Genomic DNA, 23,530 nt, shown 5'->3' with positions numbered 1-23,530 from the left:
CTCAAGGCTGCACTAGCCTTGGCATTTTTCCTTCTGACCCATTCCCTAAAGACCAACCCCCTCCCTTTCCTACTTTCTGGATTTCTCCCAGAAGTCTTTTGAAGGACTTACAGGGCTGACACTAGCTCTATCCTTTTTGTTGAAATTCTCCTTCAACCCAGACTACGACTGTATCCCTGTGGAGACTGAGACCAAGTTAGGCCCTCACCAGGCTGTCAGGAGAACCATATAGACTTCACTGCTGAGATGGCAGCTTGCTGCTTCGTAATACTAGCTAGCAGGTGGCTTCTTTTTGTCTGTAGATGGAAGCATTAAAAGAGCTCAGAGCAAACAAAAGTAAAGTCCATGGGCTATTACGGGTGTGAGCTTTTATTTTATTTTGGTACCCACCCCCCTTTTTGGTAACTTTTTCTACTGTCATGCTAGATCTAAGACATTCATGGGTCCCTTTTGGTATAGATAGTAGGTCCCTTGCTAACTAGTAGCACGGACACAGCTACTAGTTGTTGGAATCTGCCACCAATCAGAGTTGGTCTCTTGCCCTCTCCCCCATTTTGGGTGTTGCAATAACCTGAGAGAAAAAAACCTCAATAGGAAAGGAAAACTGAATGCCGAGAAAACAAAGTAGTAACTCGTCTCCTTCCTGCCTCTCCCTCTGCATGTCTGCTTCCGTGCTCTAGTCTTCTTGTTCTGTGCTCTTGTCTTGCTCTGTGCCTGCTCTCTCCCTCCCTCCTCTTCTCTCTCCCTCCCCTCTCCCCCTCCTCTTCTTCTTTCCCTCACCCACCCTTGTTTTCTACTCCCTGTTGTTCAATAAACTTTTTCCACATTGCCAAGTACCAAGCTCTGGTTAACTACATTAATTTTGAAAGCTGAAATAGGGCGAGGAAGGAAGATGTATCACACATGTCTCTCAGCCGGTAGAGCACCAAGTTGGAAAAAAGACAAAAAGGAAGAAGGTGAATTTGATAGACCTATATTTACTGTTCCAACCCAAGATTGCAAGACTCCTCCCAAAGGTTATAAAAACAGTTATATAACAGTTGTCAGTCCAGTGGAACTGCAGGCAGGTTGAGCCAGAGAGCTCCCGGGCCAGCCTCAGCTTCTGTGAGTCAAGACTCATGGTCCTCACTGCCTCGGGCTTCATTGACGTGGCTACCTTTGAATCAGGAGTGTTTCTTCCTGTAAGTAACCCCAAGTGGGCTCAGTTCACTTAGGCTTGGGATTGGTCTCCAGTCTGGGGGGAAACAGACCTTTGTCACATCTGCCTGGGGAAGTCCTTACAACAAATATCAGCAGTGTTTCTTTGTAGCTGATCACACTGCTTGGTGTGGCTTTTCATATGTGGTATTATCCTGATGGGGATATACGAATACGCTGTGGAACCTTGAACGGTGACAAAGATCAGTGTGCCCTAGACTTATTCTGGAAAGCTCTCTAAAGGGAACGAGTCCTCCTGCTTTGAGGACTGGGTGATTATCAAGTTTGGTTGGACCGGTGTCATTCTTTAGAAGGTTGTTTTCTTCAGTCAGAAAAGCAAAGTCGTCTTTCTAAAATGTGTCTTTGGATGTGTGCTTTGTGAGTGTGTCTAATATACGTGAAGATCTGTATAGACGACATTCATTCTAGCGCTGCTTTTCAGAGTGCTTCCCCTTGACATGATCCTAGGGTGTTGCTTCTGAATGCTAGGTTTGTCTTTCAGGAGATTTTCTTAACTATTTTTTATAATACATAGTAAAGTCCATGTTATTCATATGCAGAATTACATAGTCTACTGAAATAAAATTTCATTGTGGATTTTTTTGTGTGTGAACACGAGTGATAGATTTTTTTACGATCTACACACAGTGTAAAACTAAAGTTTAGGTAAACAGCAGGCAAGCAAGACAGTGCCATAAATTAACTGCATTAATTTGTACTCTCACCAAAAATAGGGTCATACTGAAATTGAGATTTATGCTATAACCTGGCTGAGTTTGAGCCAGCAATGGTCATATGCTTTGACTTAGAACATATATTAGTGTGATCTGTCACAATTGAAAATGCATTTTAAAAAATTATGCAACTACCCTGATAAATCAGAAAAAAAGCCTTTCAAGGTAGCTCAGTTTCAAGCAATGTTAAAAACAAGAAACTTTTGGGTTTTTTAGATAAGAACTTCCTCAAATAGAATTCACTGAAAGAGAGGAAATACTGTATGCTAGGCACCAGTTACAATTGTCTCTGATCTGAATGCATGCTGCTGTAAAATCCTCTAAAAAGCAAATCACTAGAATTTCTATATATTAGCCACAAGAATTTATTTTTTAAAAGATATATATATATATATATACATACATACATACATACATACATACATACGTAATTATGTAGCCAGCCAACATCAACAGGCAACAAGAAAGTCTCACCAGCTCATACCACTAATTAAAAACTGTTTTTTTTTTTTTGGAAAGTAATCTGATCCATGGGTTCCACACCAAAGAGTGTGTTATCTTTACCAGTTTGACTCAGCAGGTCATTTTTAAAAAAAGAAAAATTAAAATTAAAAACAGGAAATGAAGTTGAAAGAGGAATAGGGAGGGGGCACTGGAATGGGGGAGCTGGACTGAGGAAGGGGGGCTACACTGGGGAGGGGGCAGTATACTGGGGAGGGGGCCTAGTCCAGGGAGGAGGGAACTGGACTGGGGAGGCGGGCCGGAAGGAGTTAGAAGTTGTGGGAGTGACTATGATAAAAATAAATTATATGAGCTATGAAATTCTCAAAGAATTAATTTAAATTATTTATGTATGGGGTGGGCTGAGAAGTGGCTCTCTGATTAAGGGTACTTGTTACTCTTCCAAAGTCCTAGGGTTCAATTCCCAGCACCTGTTGGGAGCCAACTCCGAGCAGAAAGGAGCTATCGTCTTTGCAGCCATCTCGAGCCATACATTATTAGTACCAGCACTCGGGAGAAGAGGCAGATGGCTCTCTGTGGATCTGAAGCCAGCCTGGTCTACATAGCAAGTTCCATGCTAACCAGGACTGTTTTGAGACTGTTTGTATCAAAATACAGACAAAAAGGGATCGGAGAGATGGATTAGCAGTTAAGAGCACTGGCAGGTCTTCCAGAACACACACAATGGCTATCTGTAACTCCAATTCCAGAGGATCCAATGCCCTTCCCCTATGGGCTCTCTGGGCACAGCAAACACATGGTAAACAGACCTACATGCAGGGACCCACATACATAAAATAAAAATAAATAAATCTCAAAAAAACACACAAATGAATATATAATGTACATTATTGTAAATATACATATAATTCCATTTATATGAAACCCAAGAAAAGTCAAATCTATGTTTAAAGCTAGAAAACTGAGATCCATGTTTTTCTGGGACCAGACACACAGTAGGCAGAAGGGAGGGCCTTAGTTGCCTGGGAAACGGTGTAAGTTTATGCGTAATAATAAAGACTTTCTATCATTCATTAGGGGTAATGAAAACATGTTCAATATTGAGTGCAGTTGCTACACAGAGGAAAGCATTTCTCAATATCCTTAGAACTGTGTGTTTAAATGCACGTATGCTTAGGATATGTAAATTACACCTTACTAAAATGTTACAAAAAAATTTAAACCAAGGCAATTTGTAAGTGATAAGTTAAAAATACCTCTTTCAGATCAGCAGTAGTAATGACAGGAAAAGGAACGTAAATGACAAAGACGCTGACTTCCCTTAGGGACAAACAGCCTGGTGTGGCACAAGGAAACAGGTAACTAACGAGCAACAGCTGAAGCAAGACAATCCAATGAGACTCTGTTTCTCTCTCTTGTTCCTATCGACTTCCTATCAACTTATGTTCCCCCCTCAAGAGTTTGTGGAGTGATGGACCTCCCCCTGAAATGGGCTGATAGAGAGAAGCTCTCCTTTCACTCCCCTCCTAAGTGAACTCCAGCAATGTCTCCAGTTGTGAATGTCAGGAACAACCCTATTGTGGGGTATCTGCCAAAGAAGACTGCTCAGACACTGGCTTAAGCCAATAGAATGTCTTTATTAGCAGATCAACAGCTACACTGGGTGTTTCAGAACCCAGTGTTGCACTAAGCCTTTCTCTGGGTGAGATTTTAAGCACAAAAACCATGTTCTGGGTTGACATACTTCAGTCAACGAGAACAAGCAGCCAAACGCAGAACTATAGAAGCTGTAAAACAAGATTAATCATTAAGAGAGTTTCCCATAACTAAGAGCTTTGATGGGTTGGGTTTTTGTTTTCGTTCTGGCAGGTGGTGCGGTCTAAGTACTGAGTTCTGTGGCCTGAGTGGCACTTCCATCACTGAGTCAGTTGTGCCAAGGTCTGGGGCCCCTTTCCATTCTTCACTGGTCTTAGTGAATTAGTCAAATCATGGACTCATCCTGTTTCAGTTTAAGATGCGGGGCCCCATTTCTTAATCCAATCAGAATGAGAATCACAGGCCCAGACAGTATTGCTAACAAACTAGTTAGCAAGGGAGACTAAGAGAACAGACTGGTATCAATTATCTGATTTATGTCTTTGTCTCTTTCTTTTTGAGGGTTTTTTCCCCAACTGCATTAGTTAGGGGTTTACTGCTGTGAACAGACACCATGATCAAGGCAAGTCTTATAAAGAACAACATATATTTGGATCTGGCTTACAGAGATTCAGTCCATTATCATCAAGATGGGAGCATGGCATTATCCAGGCAGGCATGGCGCAGGAGGAGCTGAGAGTTCTACATCTTCATCTGAAGGCTGCTAGGAGAAGACTGACTTCCAGGCAGCTAGGATCAGGGTCTTATAGCCCATAACCACAGTGACACACCTACTCAAACAGGACCACACCCCCAAATAGTGCCACTCCTTGGGTCACACCAACCATTGCAGAAATTTTCTTTTTATTATTCCTGATCAACTCAGGTCTTCATCTACTTAGTTTGGAAAGCATCCAAAGGGCACATTTAGTCAAACCACTGGTACACGCCCACCAAGTAGTCTCAGGGGCTCAGAAACACTGCTGGAATCCAGATTAATTGACCCATTAGGCAGGATAGCAGGCATCAGAATACAGAGAACAGGGAACGGCCAAGGTCAAGTCCTACAATACTAACTTGGGCTTCCCCCAGTCACAGTGAGTTGTGTTAGTCAATATTTTGACTGTCTGGCTACTTCTTATCCCTGGGTACTATGGGGGCCAAGTGTCTAACCATAATAGCAATCCTGGTCAATTTCTGGCGGGAAATGATTAACTCTGTCACCAGGGTCTCTTCCTGTGGCATAGAGACTAATTCCCCAGGTTTTTCCTGTTTTCAAAGGCCAGAATCTTTCCTAATAAACTTTTCAGAAAGCCTAAGTTTTACAAACCCAACATTTGCTATGAAAACTCCCTTGTTCCTGGCAGTTAGGGGCCCAGTTATACAAGACTCCTAGATCTCTGTTACACAACCAAAACAGATTTTTTTCAATAACTGTGGCTCCATATGTGACTTAAAATTGTGGTGGCTTCATGCCACAGTGAGGTTATTAAGGAGACTTGAGGGGCTGAAGAAATAGCTCAGCAGTTAAGAGCACTGACAACTCTTCCAGAGGATGCAGGTTTGATTCCAGTACTCACAAGGGTTTTAAAACTGTCAGTAACCCAGGTTTCTGAGGCCCTAATACCTTTTTCTGGTCTCCTCAGGCACTGTACACATGTAAAACGCTGACATCCGCGCAGGCAAACCATCCATGCACATACAGATTAAAAAATAAATGAAATAAAATAAAAGAGACTTGTAATGCCACCCATAATTGTAAATACTTTAAATTTTTTTTAATAAATGTAATACCTCCCTGTTTGTTATTTAGTGTGCTGATTGATGGAAAACTTACATATGACTAAATAAGAAGTTAGGTTATTTACAATGTTGATTATTCTGTTTCAGTGTAATTGAGTTTAGTTATCACGCTCTGTATTTTATTTTATAAGTTTGAAAATGTCGTCTAGGAGGAAAAAGTCTTTAGGTTGCATTAGATAGCCAGAGATGGACCTGTTTCAGGACAAATAAGTCTTAGGACCTTCATGTTCCGGGATACTTTCATCTTATTGTATGATCAAAACAAGGCTGCTGATGAAGCCAGTATGCCACAGTTTAAAAAAAGAGAGAGAGAAGAGAAAAGAAAAAAGGAAAGAGACTGGAAGAGAAAAGTCATGTAACCTGAATTATATTCACTGCAGAGAATGAATATTATGGCTGTGTCCAAACACCATAGAGGCCAGGAAGTGTAGTGTAACTGGAATGTCACATGCCCAGACATAAGTTTATGTCACTAGTGATGGTAGGTACAAGATCTCCAGTCTGTATGTGGGTAGCTAGTGACAGAGGATGACCAGACTTTAGGAGCCAAGAGTCAAGAAGAAAATCCACGTTTCTGGTAGGGGACATGGTTCACAAAGACAGAGGGAAGAATCCGCAGTTGGTGACAAAAGAGAATTGAACAGGCTGACTTTAGGGATTGACTATGAGCAGTGTAAACTCAGCTCAGGTCTCCCAGAAGCAACTCTGTTTGCAGCTTTTGCTTGTTTCTATGATGTAAATGCTCACAATGGGCAGTTAGTTTCAGTCAGGAAGAAATCAGGCACAGAATTCAGTCCTTCGAGAAGTTCCCTGAGCACCATGTATCCATCATTGGAAAGTCACAGCTCCATCATGAGACAGTGACATAGGATTAGCTGCAACTGGCCATGGTACCTCGTTTAAAACAGTTAACTAGCTCTAAGGTGACTTTCTCCTCTAGATTCTGATACTGAAGTTGGGGGTTGAAGTCTATATGCCAAGAAGCCAAGTTCAGCCACCCATCCTTGAGAAATCAATTTAAGAAGCCAAATGAGTAAGTAGTAGCACTAGGCATCCAAGGAGGTGTATTTGACGCGAACATATTGAGAAGAGGGACAACGACATCCAGCAACTTCACTGAAGTCTACCTTCGGGTTCTGAAAGGAGACCAGTCTCAGTAGCATCGTGGAAATGCATGCCTAAGCAGTCCCAACAAGGTGTGGCAGGGCCCACTGTGAAGCCACCGCTGTCCCTGTAAGGCTGTAAACCTCTTTCTTAGAAAGATTGTAAACCTTTCTTAGAAAGAACAGTCCTCTGCTCGCGCCATCCCGGGCTTTTCTTCTTACAGCATGAGATTCTTGGGGAAATTCCAAATTCTCAAGGTCTGTTGTTTTAATAGTCTGATGGCTAAAGTGTCTCTTTAGAATATATTCATTTCTTCCCAGTCAATTATGTTTGGGTTTCTGCATGAGCTTTACTTCATTTTTCTCTGTAACCAATAAGATGCAAAGAGACTCCTTTTAGAACCTATTAAGTTAATTCACCCATGCAGAAACTTTTTGGACAGCCTAAAATTCACTGTAGTTTCGATTTAAAAACAAAAAAACAAAAAAACCCAAAAACCGAAAAACAAACAAATAATCAAACAAAAAAAAACAAAACAGTGTATCTCTGCACACTGCACCTGGTGAGTATTATTTCCGTTCTCCATGACTGTCTTGACTTGGAGGAGCTAGCAGCTCACTTCTCTCTGTGTCTGTCTTCCTCCTCCCCACCCAACATCTCCCTCAGCCACTCCTCTTCCCCTTTCTTCATTTAACCTTGTTAAGTTTGTCTTTTATGCAGAGTAATTTAGACTCCGCCCCCACGAGAATCTCCACTTCAAGATTCATACTTAGTGTTTGGCAACACAAGAGTCACTGCGGGACCAACTTTGTTTAAAGGTATCTTATTTTAGTATCATCAGTATCTTCTGTCTTCCCCTACCCAAAAAAAGAAATCTGCTGGCTAATTAATTTTTCTGCTTCTCATTGGGATTGTGGTGAGTGAAAGTGAGATGCTTTTATAGGAAACGAACCAGGAAGAGAACATGGCAGGGATGGGGGGGAGGGAGGCATCTGACTGCCATTTCGGGGTTGAGGATGAGGAACAGAGCCTTCAGACCAAAGCCTGAGTAAGAAAAGATAGACAAGACAAAGGGGTTGTTCACTAAGACAAGGAAAAAGAAGGTGGCTCACAGAAGATGATCTAGCCTCGAGGCAAATTACCAGTTTCCATGAAACACTGTGTGCCCAGGCTCTCCCTCCGTTCTCACCTAGTGCCTTCTCTTGTGTTCTTTCCTAGGACACGGACCATGTTCTCAAATATAGTGTGTCAGAAAATGCTGCTAACGTTCTTGTTGTTTTTAGTAATTGCCTGGATAATATTTGCAATTTCTCAAAATTCTGCAAAGGTAGGAACACGTTTCCGCACGTTGACCAGAAACTGTGCCTGTGTGAGCTGTCTTCTCAGAGCCCTTCACTCAATCTCCCCATTCTAACCAACTTTCCTTCTCCCTTATCAAACAGTGGTGGGGGCGGGAACCCCCGTCTCTATTTCCCCTGTCTCATCCTCAGAGCCTTATAATCAAATTTCTACCTCTCACAGGCACCCCAAATGCCCCTTGTTAAGGCCACCAACTGCCATATTACTAAATGAGCGTTTGTCACCAAATCTGGATGCATATATCCTTGGCTATCTAGATTCGGCCTACTACTATCTTTTCCATGTAACTGTTCTTCTTAGTAACCAGTGTACCTTACAGTTTCTGGATATTAAGCAACAATTAGAAAAGGCTATCACTGGAAGTTTATATAGGAATTCAGCCATGTTTTGTTGTGTTTTTTCTTGTGGCATTTCTGTATTTAAAAATCAGGTGTGTGTAATCCCATCACTCAGGGGACTGAAACAGGAGGATTGTGAGTTCGAGGCCCTATTATAATCAGATAAGTTAGAATACGAGGGGATTTTTGCCTCTAATCCATTAAAATATATATTATATTGCAATATTTTTTTCTTTCTGAATCCATCTCTGTAATCTTAAATTAACCCTTAGAAACACATAACAAATACATTCATCCATTCCTATACATATATAAATTTCATTATTACATGTTTATATAAACATGTCTATATAAAAATATGTGCAAACATGTTTGGAAAGAATTAAACAGTTTGGAAAGAATTAAAAAGCCATGTTCATGGGTGGGAAAAGCCTTCACCTTTTCTATATTATACTAATCAAATTTTAGAATAAAAAGTGTCATAAGACCAATCGTTCGTTTTTCCTCATTTTTCTGAGTTGTATAATTGGACTAGCCATCAGAAATATTCTGCCAGTGTGAAACTAGCTAAAAGTAGTTACAGGCTACAAGGTATATAGATAGAGGAGAGCAAACTCATTTCATCAACTTCTTAGTCTCCAAGTTCTTATTTTAAAATAAATATATTTTTGTAAAACTCTAACTCGTAAGTAAAACTGGCTGGGAGCAGGTTCCTCTTTAAAGGGCACTATATTTCTTGTCATTCCAGCTTTGGACCACTCTAAACACATCCATATCTTTCCATCCCTGGAACACATGCATGAAATCCTCCTCTTCTGAAATTCCAATGAACCAGTCAAAGTTATCAACAGAGATTAAGATAAGAGAGGAGACCCCAAAAACCACAGGCCACAAACAAGACAAGTCACCAACAGAGACAGAGCTGAAAGTCAGGGAGATTCTGGAGAAGCTGGATCGACAGATCCCTCCCAGACCCTTCGTCCACCTCAACAACACAACAAGCGCTACACACAGCACAGCCACCATCCTCAACCCTCGAGATACATACTGCGTGGGAGACCAGCTGGACGTCTTGCTGGTGGCCAAGGACTATTTTGGTCACAGGAAGGAGTATGGTGGGGACTTCCTGAGAGCCAGGATGTCCTCCCCAGCCCTGAAGGCAGGTGCTTCTGGAAAGGTGACAGACTTCAACAATGGCACCTACCTCGTCAGCTTCACTCTGTTCTGGGAGGGCCCTGTCTCCCTGTCTATCCTGCTCATGCACCCCAGTGAAGGAGTGTCAGCTCTCTGGAGAGCCAGGAACCAAGGCTATGGCAGAATTGCCTTCAAAGGTACTTTTATTAATGGCACATCCCAGGTCACAGCTGAATGTGGCCTGACCCTAAACTCAAACAATGAGCCATGCAAATACCTGTACCGTGGTGGTGAGCAAGTCTTCTATTGCATGAAACCTCAGCACATGCCCTGTGAGGCCCTGACCCACGTGTGTACCAGGCAGCAAGGTGTTTCTTATCTCACTGCCAAAGAAAAAGACCTTTTTCAGAAGTGAGTATATTTTCAGTACAGTGAGAGGTCTCCCCAGGCAGAGTTTCACTGCCCATCTCAATACTGAATAAGACCCTCAGGTGCTTCCTCCACTCAAGATTCTGGCAAGACCTGTGTTGTCTTTACTGGGCCCCCTATCCATGCCACACTTTGCTTTCCTACTGACATACTCAATAGAAGGGGCTGCCCAATAAAGACAAACCAAATAAAGTACCTGCCTCTGCTCCTCCTGACAACCAATGTCGACCAGTCAGGTTATGTTATTTTACTATAGATGTAGGTCTTACAAAATGCCTTCCAAAGGAAACTATCCCGCTGTGGTTCATAGACCTCTTACCCTCTCCCTTAAAAGGATTTGATAGTAACATCTAGCTGGTACAGTTTACCCCTTAACAATCTTTTGTTTATCCACTTACCACTAAGCTTCATGCTACTGTCGTGTTCAGAGTAGGCTTCATTCCTCATTTCACCATTATTACTGTGTCAGCTAGCTGGTGGGACTTGTTTGTCATACTCTATTCTTGTTCTTTCTTAGCCCCCCTCTCCCAACTCCTCCCTCTTCCTCTTTCTCTTCCTCTGCCACTCCCTCTCCCCTCCCCCTCTTATCCTCTCCTTCTCTACCTTCTCTTTCCCCCTCCTCTCCCCCTCATTTACCTACCAGAGCAGGTTTTATTTATTTAGTCAGCAAGCATAGTCAGAGCCTATTCTAGGCCAGACGTCTAGTGCTCGAGCCACAGGGCTCAGCGCTTCTCTCTCTACTGCAGCCTGAGCAATCCTGCTAAGAGGTCAGCTCCTACCAGTCATCAGCCATCTCCTGAGCAGATTTGGCTCATGGGCCCTTCTTTAGGTAGAAGAGTCCTCCCTCCTCCTCAAGTTGTGGCCTAGCAATTACTGGAAGCCCTCAGCGGCACTAGGCTTCCCAAACCTAGTTGTCAATGCCTTCTCCTGTCAATCATGGCTGCAGCCATGCCCGAGACACCTGTCAGTTGGAATCCGTTTTGTTTTCTTTTTTTCTTTTTTTTTTTTTTTTAAAAAAATAATCACACACCTGATTTTATTTAATCTATGAGTAAATGAAAACCTAGAAACCAAAACTGTAAATGGTCAGTAAAGAAGAATACTAAATACCATTTTTTTTCTTTTTTTTTCTTTTTTTTTTTTAATTTCTTTTTTTTTTTTTTGAACATGAAATGCTTTTTTTTATAGCGTGTTTTACAAGGGGAGGGGGTAAGAGGGTCCAGGTGGTGGAAAAGTACAAAATCTTCTTGGCCTGTGCCTTGAAACATGTCATGGTCTATATGGTACACTGCCTTGAATTATGATCTACCTGCAGTTCTTCAGAAGATATGGTACACTGCTTGAGTTATGGTCTCCCTGCTATTCTTAAGAAGACATGGTACTCTGCTTTGAGTCTATCTGCAGTTGCTAAGCAGGATCTTGCAGCTGCCAAGCTTCAGAGGACATTGTGCAGGTGGGGAAAGGTAGGGGGTAAGGGTAAGGGCGAGGGTCCTGGCTTCTGGCATCTCCCCCTTTTCTGTTTAGTTAGAGAAGGCTTCTTATGTTCAATCCCAACTATGTGAGTTTTGAATTTGGATGTCTAATTATGGGGGGTCTTAGACAAGTTCACAACCCCAAAACACTGATGTGAGACAAGTCACATCGATGGTCGAAGGCTTTAGGCTGTCGACGATGGGCAACGTCAAGGGACTCTGATGTGGGTGAAAGGAGGGTGAGAGCCCTGTCTTAGGCCATGTAGGCTGCACCCACTCCCAGCACCACGCACTCCTTTTCGGCTGCATTGGGTGGGCCCCTGGGAAGTGGACCTACAATAATCCCGTCATTGGGCTAACTCACAGCCATCCTAGTCTCTTGTAAATGTTCAAGTTACCAACCATTTGTCAGTTTGGGGTGTAATATTGTCATAAAGGAACGCTCCCCAATGTTAGCGGCCATATCAAGGGTGGCCTTGGTTTAGGAAAAAGCCAATTTTTGTTGTGGTGATCAAGAGGCCAAGCTCTCTAGCGAGAGAAATGAGGGCAAAGCCAGGCATACCAGGAACCCTTCTGGAGGGCGTGGAAGTCTAGGGGTCGACCGTAGGGGGAGGCAGGGGAGCTGACAGTTGAGTCAGTCTCCTGCGGAGTCACTTCTGGATCCTCTGCAATTTTCAGCTGATGGTAATGAACTTCAACTGCCTTCTTGATGTTTTCATTCAGCCAAAAATCTATATCCTCCCCACACAGTACACACACACACACACTCACATTCACACACTCACAGACACTGACTCACATACATACACATTCACACTCAAATACACACACTCACACATAATCACACACACTCACACATTCACATACACACACTCATACACACTCTCACACACACACACACTCACATACACACACACTGGCTCACATACATACACATGCACACACACACACGATCACACGCACACACTCTCAAACACACACACACACACACACATCACATTTCATTTTTCTTTACTTCACAGCAAAATAAAATGATAGCTAGTTCCTCGGCGACTCCTTTCTTATCAGTTTTCAAAGTCGAGTTTAGAATCTTTTCTCCTTAAGCTTTCAGACACAAAGGATTGGTAAGAGTCAACACCATGTATGGAAAAATTGCACACTGAAGAATCTTGCCTAGCATCCAAGTTTTAGTTCCTGGTGTGATGTCCCCCCCATGCCCCTTCTGAGGGAGTAAAAGCACAGTTAGGTTTCTGTTGCTTCTCTTTTATTTCTGATTATGAAACTCACCAACCCTTTCCCCACCCACTAACTACCCATATGTCCACAGCACGCATTGGTTCACACAGCAAACTGAACTCTGGTTTCTACCAATCGTTGAGCTAGGTATTGAGGCAAGAGAGTGATCCAGCAAACGGCCTACCTTTCTTCAGATAACTTTGCTCTGTGTAAAATATGTCTGGGTTATAAAGAAAAATTAAAGGTGAAATAGCAGGAGATGCCGGGCGGTGGTGGCACATGCCTTTAATCTCAGCACTTGGGAGGCAGAGGCAGGTGGGTTTCTGAGTTTGAGGCCAGCCTGGTCTACAGAGTGAGTTCCAGGACAGCCAGGGCTACACAGAGAAACCCTGTCTCGAAAGCAAAAAAAAAAAAAAAAAAGAAAGAAAGAAAGAAAGAAGGAAGGAAGGAAGGAAGGAAGGAAGGAAGAAAGAAAGAAAGAAAGAAAGAAAGAAAGAAAGAAAGAAAGAAAGAAAGAAAGAAAGAGCGAGCAAATAGCAGGAGGCAGGACTGAAAGGGGAAGTGAGGCCCTGTGGTGAGCAGTCCAAGTGCTACCATAGAAGTCTAGGTTCCTGGAGTAAAGGATGGGAGAGTGGTTGACTTTAAATACTAGCAGATGAGCATCTCCAGTGAGAGAGGATACTGTGTCCTTCTGTTGAAGAATTTAAATGTCCTTAAACTGAGACAAGGAGGATCATCGTAATTTAAGGATAAGATTATATGACTTTGAGTAGATGATGTGGAAGCGGGTTTTTGCTTTTATGATTTTATGATTATTTAAAATTTTTATGTTTTACTTATTCTTTTTACATCCCGCTCATTGCCCCCTCCTGGTCACTCCCTCCCTCAATCCTTCCCCTATCCCCTCCCCTCCTCCTCTGGGCAAGTGAGGACCCTCTTGGGTATGCCCCCACACACACCCTGACACTTCAAGTCTCTACAAGGCTAGGGGCTTCCTCTCCCACAGAGGCCAGACAAGGCAGCCCAGCTAGAAGAACTATCATTCACACAGGCAACAGCTTTTGGGATAGCCCCCACTCCAGTTGTTCAGGACCCACATAAAGGTCAGGCTGCACATCTGCTTCATATGTGTGGGGAGGCCTAGGTCCAGCCCATGTGTGTTCTTTGGTTGGCCGTTCAGTCTCTGAGAGCCCCAAGGGTCCAGGTTAGTTGATTTTGTTGATCTTCCTGTGGAGTTCCTATCCCCTTAGGAGCTGGAATCCTTCCTCCTATTCTTCCATAAAGAATCCCCAAGCTCCATCTACTGTTTGGCTGTGGGTATATGCCTCTGTCTGAGTCTGTTGGTGGGTGGGGCCTCTCAGAGGACAGTCATGCCAGACTCCTGTATGCAAGCACAACCGAGTATCATGACTGTATGTGGCAAATACCCTGGACTCCAGAGACTCTCAGTAGGGTAGGAAATACTCCAAAATCTTACTTCAATTATAATGCCTCAGTTACCTTTGAAATAATAATTTCTACTCATATTAGCAGAAATTTAAAATGAGCCCTTGCTTCCCTTACAAGCAGGTGATTGGGGGCTGCCTATGTTCTATGACACATGACAGGCTAATCTGTCCTTTTGTCTTTTTGAAGGTCCAACATAGGAGTTGAAATGATGAAGCACCCTAAAAATATTGCTGTCTCCCAATGCAACAGTAAGTCCCTTTTACCCTGCACTGGCTGCTTCTTTTTCTTCTTTCTTCTCTTCTTCTTTTCTGACTAATTGTGTACACCAGACTAGTCTCAAACTCACAGAGATCCACCTGCTTCTTTCTCCTGAGTGCTGGGACTAAAGGTGTGCTCAACCCAGCAGTAGGTATTTCTTGATTCTTGGAAGGTTTTTTTCAGTAATTTTTTTTTTTCGAGACAGGGTTTCTCTGTGTAGCCCTGGCTGTCCTGGAACTCACTCTGTAGACCAGACTAGCCTTGAACTCTTGAACTCAGAAATCCGCCTGCCTCTGCCTCCCAAGTGCTGGGATTAAAGGCGTGCGCCACCACTGCCCGGTGTTTTTTCAGTATTAATTGCAATTTTCTAGACTATAATTCCCAATAAATACCACTGATAACAATTAGACTGTATGTTAAAGAGAGAAATCAATTAAAAATGTTTCATATTCTTGAGAACAGACCCCATCTTGATTCAAAGGTAAAAATATCAATTCACCTAGGAATTTATATCTTAGTACCCTAGCTACTGTGCAGATGTTATTGATAGATACCAGTGGCTTCGGCCTTGTAGATGTAGTTTTGGAATGTCCCTTAGCATAACCTCTAACTTAGTTGTAGCACTTATTAAATTTATATGGTGCTTCCATCTTATTAAGTGTTCAATGGCAAACACAAAGCAACATTACACCACAAAGAATATTTATAGTGCCTTATTTCCAAAAGCTACTCCCACGAAGCCTGCTTTAGCTTATCAATCACACTGATACACTTGGCAACACATAAGGACTTATTGCCAATATGCATTCATTTATTCAATAAATACTTATTGAGAGCCTGTCAGATAATGAAGCATTGTGCAAAATGGAGAAAAATAAAGGCTTGGAAAGCTAGTGATGTAAAACCATTCAATCAGCTGAGTGTGAGGATGACACACACAGAACTTCCATTCCAGTTAGTGTTTGACTAACCCTAGAAAGTTATCTGCAGTCAGAGATAATGAGGCAGGGGAGGGGGGAGGAACCCAGAAATCTCATGAAGGGCATGGGAGAGTAGCCAGACAAAACCAAGAATCATGCGTGAGATCAGTTAAATTTGAATAAATTCCAGTCGCCTCTGTAGGTGTGACGTGAGATGAAGAAGGATCACGGGACACAGCCGCTTCCAAAGTACTCTTCACCAGAGTCACTGAGATGCAGGGTGCTACCCTGCAGTTTTTCATCAATAACTTTTGGTTAGATAAACTCTAGTAATGAGCAAAATTGTCATGTCGTGAACCATTTTTAATAGTCCAGTAAGACAGACGTATCGTAGAAGGTAGCCAAGGAGGAGGCTAAAAGCATAGCAAAAGTCTAAAATCACTGTCATTCTTAAACATCACGTTGAAGAGTTCAATGGTTTGTTTGTTTGTTTTTGGTTTGGTTTGGGTTTGGGTTTGGGGATTTGGTAGAGGTTTAAAGCCACAATCCAAATGAGAAAGAAAGTGCTTTAAAGAGTAATTTTCATCCACAACTAAATAACTAAGTGTGACCTAGAAGATCCTTGGAGATGTTGCCAGGGGGCATGGTGTATGTAAATAGAAAAAAGGGCACTGCTTCCAGATAGAATGACTTCACATTGAAAAGATATTCGTTTCTCTGCATTAGTTTCTTGCCACGATAATGAAGTGTCGTAAGATGAGGGGGAATGTATTGTTTTAGTTTGCTATTTCACATGCTTACCATCAGCCTCACTGACCACACTCAAAGCCCAGCTGGCTGTATGTCTTTCTGGCTCAAGGGAAGCATGTCCCTGTGCCTCCTACAGCTTCTAGAGGCTCCCACAACCCTTGTAGCCAACTCCCGAAACCATGACCACGTCAAATATTCATGCTCTTGTCCATCTGCCTCCATCTCCCACTGTTGAGATGGGGTTGGCCTCCCACCCATATAATATAGAATATCTACCTCATCACAAGCTCATACACCCAATTACAGCTCGAAAATTCCTTTTGCCATAGAAAACACATAGTCACAAGTTTGAGGAACTGGGGCCTGGAAAGTTTCAGGGACAATACATTGTAACCATTATTACACCTTCCGCAGTCTCTAAAGTAATTAAAAAATATAATAGAATCACTTCTTACTAGCCATGTATTGCTCAAGATATGAGCTAATCGTGAGATAGACAATGGGCTGATGTAAGAAAACGGTGTTCTGTCATCCAGGTTTCCACACGATGTGCTTTATAGTAAGCTGGAAGGGCTGCCCTGTCGGCAGTGGGTTATCATCCAGATAAAAGTGCAGGTTATCTTCTTGGCGCGTTATCAAAGTAGGGAATATTTAGTAATGGCAGGCCTGATGTGCCTACACTAGCGGTATTCAGCTGTTCAAGATGCAATGCTGCTAAGCCCTCTGTTTCACAACAAAATAGCTGTATAATTAGTGACATAAAAGCAAATCCCATTTGGCAGCTCAACTACTAAGAGTTTATTCTAGGTGTAGTTAATAATTCTGCCACCAGCACCGTGTTGCCACTTTGCCCGGTGTGTGCGCACGTGCGCGCGCGCGCACACACATACACACACACACGAACGCACACACACATGCACACGCACATGCACACACATACACACTGTTTTTAAATGCTGCAGAGAGCTAACCATAAGCTCAACCATGTAATAATGGCCCTGTTTCAAGGACATGGCCAGAAACTGTAAGGTCTTTAAAGGAAGGACTGTGTAAGGGCAAAAAGCGAGAGCTGGAAAGTCCCTAATATCTATTCCTTGTTTGGTAATAGAAACTGTTGTTCTAACCCAGCTTGTAGTCAGCTGTCTCACAGCTATTCGTTTCTGTGGCTAACCTTTGTCTAGTAGAATGAATAGAATTGACACATGAAAATTGTAGGCTCTGTGTTTGAAAGCAACTTCCCTTCCTCTACTATTTCTTCTCCTTCCCCTGGCTGAACTGCAGCTAAAATGTGAGAAAGGAAAAACCCCCATCAGGCCTGGGAGGAAGCCGTGTTAGAAAGAGCAGAACAACAAGATGAAGGAACCTCGGGCCCCAACACTGTACAACGTGTTCGCCCAGGCCTCTTCACTCGGGAACTATTTCTTGAGGCGGAAATCATTTCTGCAGGTAAACCATGCTCTCTGACCCTTCCTGTGGCACTCCAATCTAACCCAAGAATTGGCATTAGTACAGAGATGATGATGGGACCATAGGCTGAGATAAAAATGTACCTGGGTGCTAGAACACTTGGTCGCCATGCGTGACGCCCTAGGAGCCAGCCCTAGCACCGTTGTTGGCTCAGGAGTAGATAGCAGCATGACGAGCGAGGCAAGAAAACATGACACGAACCACATCGTGACAAAACACCAGGTGCCTGCCACCAGGATGTCTAGGAAGATGGACAGTAACGGAGGTGTCACGACAGTGGGGCCTGAGAGAGCAGTTCAGAATACTGTTGGTCCATGTGTGATGCAGTTTGTCACTTTTAGCAAAGTCCTACTAAGACCTTGTTGAGCTGGGCATTTCACCCCAAAGTGTTTAAATTTACTGTTAAGCATTGAGCACCTTTGATAACATTATATCACTTTGGGCTAATGAGCATATTTGGAAGAAAGCAAACAGAGTGGAGTTGAGAAGGCCCAGAGTCACTCAAAAGATTGAATAGGGGAGCAAAATAATTCTTATATCACAGTATTTTTTCACCATTTGTTTGCAAAAATAAATAATGTTTACAGTATTATTATTATTATTATTATTAGAGAGAGAGAGCCCAGCGTGGTGGTGCACTACGTTTTTTCCATTAACTTATTTACTTATTCACTTTATATCCCAGTTGCAGCCCCTCTCCCAGTTCCCCCCGCACACAGCCCCTCCCTCCTCCACTAAGAAGGAGGAGCCCCCCCTCATATCACCCCACCCTGGCACATCAAGTTACTGCAGGACTAGGTGCATTCTCTCCCACTGAGACCAGACATGGTACCCAGTTAGGGGAACAGAATCCACAGGCAGGCAACAGATTCAGGGATAGCCCCTACATCAGTTGTTGGGGGACCCACATAAAGACCAACATCTGCTACATATGTGCAGGAGGCCTAGGTCCAGCCCATGCTTGCTCTTTGGTTGGTGGTTCAGTCTCTGAGAGTCCCCAAGGGCCCAGGTTAGTTGATTCTGTTGTTCTTATTATAGAGTCCCTGTCTTCTTCCAGTCCCTCAATACTTCCTCCAACTCTTCCACAAAAATCCCCAACCTCCATCTAATGTTTGTCTGTCGGCCTCTGCATCTGTTCCCATCAGCTGCTGTGTGGAGCCTCACAGAGGACATTATGCTAGGATCCTGTCTGCAAGCATAACAGAGTATTATTAATAGTGTCCAGGATTGATTCTTGCCCATGGGATGGGTATCCATTTGGGCAGTCATTGGTCGACCATTACTTCCACCTCTGCTTTATCTTTGTCTCTACACGGCTTGTAGGCAGAACATATTTTGGGTGAAAGGTTTTGTGGGTGGATTGCTGTCTTTATCCCTCCACTGGGAGTCCTGCCTGGCTACAGGAGGTGTCCACTTCAGGCTTCATATACCCCACTGCTAGGACCCTCAGCTAAAGTCACCTCCATAGATTCTCTTGGGACCTCCCCTCATCCCAGGTCTCTGGCATGTCCTAGAGAAGAGATACCCTCTGCCCACCATTGATTTCCATTCTCTCCCCTGCTCTCTCTACACCTGATCCCTCTCTGCCCTGTTTTCCTCCTCGTCCCCTCTCTCACCTAGTTCCCTCCTCCATCTACCTCCAATGTCTATTTTATTTCCCATTCTGAGAAAGATTCAAGCATCCTCCCTTGAGCCCTCTTTTGGGAGGGCTTCTTTGGGTCTGTGGATTGTAGCATAGCTATCCTGTACTTTATGTCTAATATCCACTTATAAGTGAGTGCATACCATGCATGTCCTTTTGGGTCTGGATCACCATACTCGGGATGATATTTTCCAGTTCCATCCATTTGTCTACTCTAATAAGCTGAGTAGTATTCCACTACTACTATTTTCTTTATCCACTCTTCAGCTGAGAGACATCTGGGTTGTTCTGAGTTTCCAGATTTTATGAATAAAGCTGCTATGAACACAGTTGAGCAAGAGTCCCTGTGGGTATAGTGGAACATCTTTTGGGTATATTCCCAGGAGTGGTATAGCTGGGCCTTCAGGTAGAACTACTCTAAGTTTTTCTGAGAAACCACCAAATTGATTTCCAGGGTACTTGTACAAGTTTGCAACCCACCACCAATGGAGGAGCGTTCCCCTTGCTCCAGATCCCGCCAGCATCTGCTGTCTCTTGAGTTATTGATCTTACCCATTCTGATGGATGTAAGGTAAAATCTCAGAGTTGTTTTGATTTGCATTTCCCTAATGAGTAAGGATGTTGAACAGTTCTTTAAGTGCTTCTTGGCCATTAGAGATTCCTCTGTTGAGAATTCTGTCTAGTTTCGTACCCCATTTTTAATTGGGTTATTTGGGTTGTTTGTGTCTAACTTGGGTTCTTATATATTTTGGATATTAACCCTCTTTCAGATGCCTACATCCAACAGTGAAGATCTTTTCCCATTCTTCCGGCTGCCATTTTATCCTATTGACAGTGTCCTGTACCTTACAGAGCCTTTCAGTTTCATGAGGTCCCACCCATTTATCAATTGTTGATCTTAGTGCCTGAGCTATAGGTGTTCTGTTCAGGAAGTTGTCTCCTGTACCAACGAGTTCAAGGTTATTCTCCATTTTCTCTTATATTAGATTTAGTGTATCTGCTTTTAAGTTGAAGTCTTTGATCCACTTGGACTTAATTTTTGAGCAGGGTGATAAATATGTATCTGTTTCCATTCTCCTACATACAGACATTTAGTTAGACCACCACCATCTGTTGAAGATACTCTCCCTTTTCCATTGTATGGTTTTGGCTTCTTTGTCAAAAAATCAAGTGTCTGTATGTGTGGGGGTTTATTCCTAGGTCTTTGATTCAATTCCATTGGTCAACCTGTCTGTCTCTGTACTAATACGATGTAGTTTTTATCACTATTGCTCTGTAATAAGTCAGGGATGGTGATACGTTCAGAAGTTCTTTTATTGTACAAGATTGTTTTAGCTAGTCTGGGTTTTTATGTTTTTCCATATGAAGTTGTTCTTTGAAGATCTGTAAAGAATTGTGTTAAAATTTTGATGGGCATCGCATTGAATCTGTAGGTGGCACACTACTTTAATCTCAGCATTCAGGAGCTGAAGTGGGCAAATCTCTGCATTCAAAGCTAGCCAGGAACCCTATCTGAAAAAAAAAAAAAAGAGTTGGAGAGCCTAAACATGACTAGTAGTCAAAAATAAAGTAACAGGAGAAGGGGGGGAGAACTAAGAGAGGAAGCTGGGTAGAATCATTTTCCACAAATATCATTTACCAGAGAGTGAAAACGTGAGAAAGAAATGTGAGATTGGAATGGAGATTCCCACACCTAGCGGTTACACTTTACGAAGAAGGTGGGTAACAGCCCAGTGCACCCAGCGTCAGTTAACCTCAAGTCAGATAAATGACTGTTTAAAGGGAAAACTCATTTACCTCCTGGGAGACTCCACGCTGCGCCAATGGATCGAATACCTTCCCAATGTTGCAAAAAGTAAGTAGTTATCTTTATACTCTTCCAGAAGCCCAAGCTGGCCCTACAGTGCTTTGATATAGTTTCCCTCCTTGCCTAGGCTGCTTTGTTTTTTGTTTTGCTGTCTGGTTTTGAGTCTTTTTTTTTTCTTTTTGGTTTTTTGAGACAGGGTTTCTCTGTGTAGCCCTGGCTGTCCTGGAACTCACTCTGTAGACCAGGCTGGCCTCAAACTCAGAAATCCGCCTGCCTCTGCCTCCCAAGTGCTGGGATTAAAGGTGTGCGCCACCACTGCCCGGCTGGTTTTGAGTCTTTGTGGTTATATTTTAATCTCTTCATAAATATTGTTCTTCCTTTTAACATTTATCCATCATTAACTTCCAGTTAAAGATCTTTTCTGTTTTCTTTACAGCATTGAAACCTTTTGACCTTCATGGAACTGGATTATATAAGAAACATCTGCTTTTGGATGCTGAAAGGCACACACTGGTTCAATGGAAGAAACACAGCCACCCTTTCATCACTGTCCAGCTCTACTCTGTGATAGATGATGGCTATATTCCTCAGGAAATTGACCGCTTACCGGGTGACAAAGATACTGTCATAGTCATTACCTTGGGTCAACACTTCAGACCCTTCCCCATGGAACTTTTCATTCATAGAGCCATCAATATCCAAAAGGCTATTGAGCGGCTCTTCCTCAGAAGTCCTGACACTAAAGTCATCATTAAGACAGAAAATGTTAGGGAGATGAACCTAGATACAGAGAAATTCGGAGACTTCCATGGTCATATTCAGTATCTAACCACAAAGGAGATTTTCAAAGACCTTCATGTGGGTACCATTGATGCCTGGGACATGACCATTGCATGTGGTAGCAATATTCTCCATCCACCTAATGAAGTGATTGGAAATCAGATTGATGTGTTTTTAAACTACATTTGCTAAAAATACATCAGTAGGAGCCAATGTTGCCCAGCCATACCACGTGATTCATCAATGAAGCTTTATTCAATTTAGGATTTTTTTTTTAAAAAAATCAAATTTAAAAGAACCTGTCTTGGAATAGAGATGCAGGCGACTAAGCTGAGAGGGTGTTTGCTCAGCATGCATGAAGCCTGGGGTTCAACTTTCAGCACCACATAAGCAGGGCATAGTGGCACACGCTTGTAATTCCAAGACTCAGGAAGATCAGAAGTTAAGGTAATCTTTGTTATATAGTCAGGTCAAGAAGAGCCTTGGCTACATGAGAATAGTCCTTGATTAAAAATAATAGTCATGATCGTGACAGGAAATGTATCTAAAAACAGTAACTACAGAGAGGGAATAAAGCCAGGAACACTAGGTGCGAAGGACAATCTTAGAATATACTGTTTACCTCTGTGTTGAAAAACACCTTTATTTGTTAGACAAGCTTGAATCATGATTTCTGTTACTCTTGGCTAAACCGAATGATAGGAAGTGTCAAAGAGAACAGCATGTCATTGTCATTATTTTTTATTAAATTTTTTTTATTAAAAAATGTTTTCTGAGCCGGGCGGTGGTGGCGCACGCCTTTAATCCCAGCACTTGGGAGGCAGAGGCAGGCGGATTTCTGAGTTCGAGAGTTCGAGGCTAGCCTGGTCTACAGCGTGAGTTCCAGGACAGCCAGGGCTACACAGAGAAACCCTGTCTCGAAAAAAACCAAAAAAAAAAAAAAAATGTTTTCTGCAAAAGAACAGAAAGTAAGTATTCTAGGTTTGGAGGACTATATATTACCTCTGTCACCACTGTCCCATTCTGCCACCAAGGCACAAAACAAGACAAACACGTAAGCAAATGAAAATGTTTTTGTTTTTAAAAAAAACCCTAATAATAAACACTGAAAATTGAATCTTATTTAATGTATACATGTCAGAAAATGTTGTCATTCCTTTTATCCTTTTATTTTCCCCTGCTATTTTTAAAAAGCAGAAGCCACTCCTGGACCACAGTAACAAATAAATAAATAAATAAATAAATAAATAAATAAATAAATAAATAAGCACAGTTAAGCACACAGAGACTGACATGTTCAGCCCCCAGGCCATGATTTGCAGACATCTCATTTGAAACAAATAACAACAACAGCAAAATAGGAAAACTTGAACAAAAATCCCTCAAAAACTAATGATGAAAACATGGTCAAACTAAAAGTAGGGGGAAACTCCAGCCACTGAAAAACTAGTCAGTCAGAAAACCACAAGAGCTGTTTCTCACTGAACGAAACACAACAGTCATCTCTCAGGATGTTGGTGGCATGTGGCTTTCCTGGGGAGACAAGAGGATGCA

General features: G+C 42.5%; 2 protein-coding genes across 7 annotated transcripts in view; one reads left to right on the top strand and one right to left on the bottom strand.

Moving 5' to 3' along the window:
* Nucleotides 1-10,681, bottom strand: part of LOC114635029 (NXPE family member 2) — an 83,135-nt gene extending 72,454 nt beyond the window's left edge. Inside the window, exon 1 of the mRNA XM_028783645.1 lies at nucleotides 10,594-10,681. The gene's annotated coding sequence lies outside the window, so the exon portion shown is untranslated. The remainder of the gene's footprint in view (nucleotides 1-10,593) is intronic.
* Nucleotides 1,067-22,802, top strand: LOC114635030 (NXPE family member 1-like). Of its 6 annotated transcripts, none has more exons than XM_028783648.1 (8): nucleotides 1,067-1,181; nucleotides 6,772-6,864; nucleotides 7,656-7,753; nucleotides 8,154-8,262; nucleotides 9,381-10,177; nucleotides 14,539-14,600; nucleotides 21,032-21,244; nucleotides 21,633-22,802. In XM_028783648.1, exons 4-8 carry the CDS (start codon nucleotides 8,164-8,166, stop codon nucleotides 22,166-22,168), a joined length of 1,707 nt encoding a protein of 568 aa, XP_028639481.1. In that variant the 5' UTR covers nucleotides 1,067-1,181; nucleotides 6,772-6,864; nucleotides 7,656-7,753; nucleotides 8,154-8,163; the 3' UTR covers nucleotides 22,169-22,802. The 6 variants fall into 6 exon arrangements, with proteins under 6 accessions (XP_028639481.1, XP_028639483.1, XP_028639484.1 ...); XM_028783650.1 differs by having other exon boundaries at nucleotides 6,772-7,027; XM_028783651.1 differs by lacking the exon at nucleotides 6,772-6,864 and adding an exon at nucleotides 3,659-3,751.
* Nucleotides 22,803-23,530: the final 728 nt, after the last annotated feature.

This window comes from Grammomys surdaster, unplaced genomic scaffold (genome assembly GCF_004785775.1).
Source record: "Grammomys surdaster isolate TR1022 unplaced genomic scaffold, NIH_TR_1.0 1164, whole genome shotgun sequence".
Taxonomy (NCBI): Eukaryota; Metazoa; Chordata; class Mammalia; order Rodentia; family Muridae; genus Grammomys; species Grammomys surdaster.
Note: the sequence above shows the minus strand (reverse complement) of the source record. Positions and strands in the feature narration are given on the sequence as shown.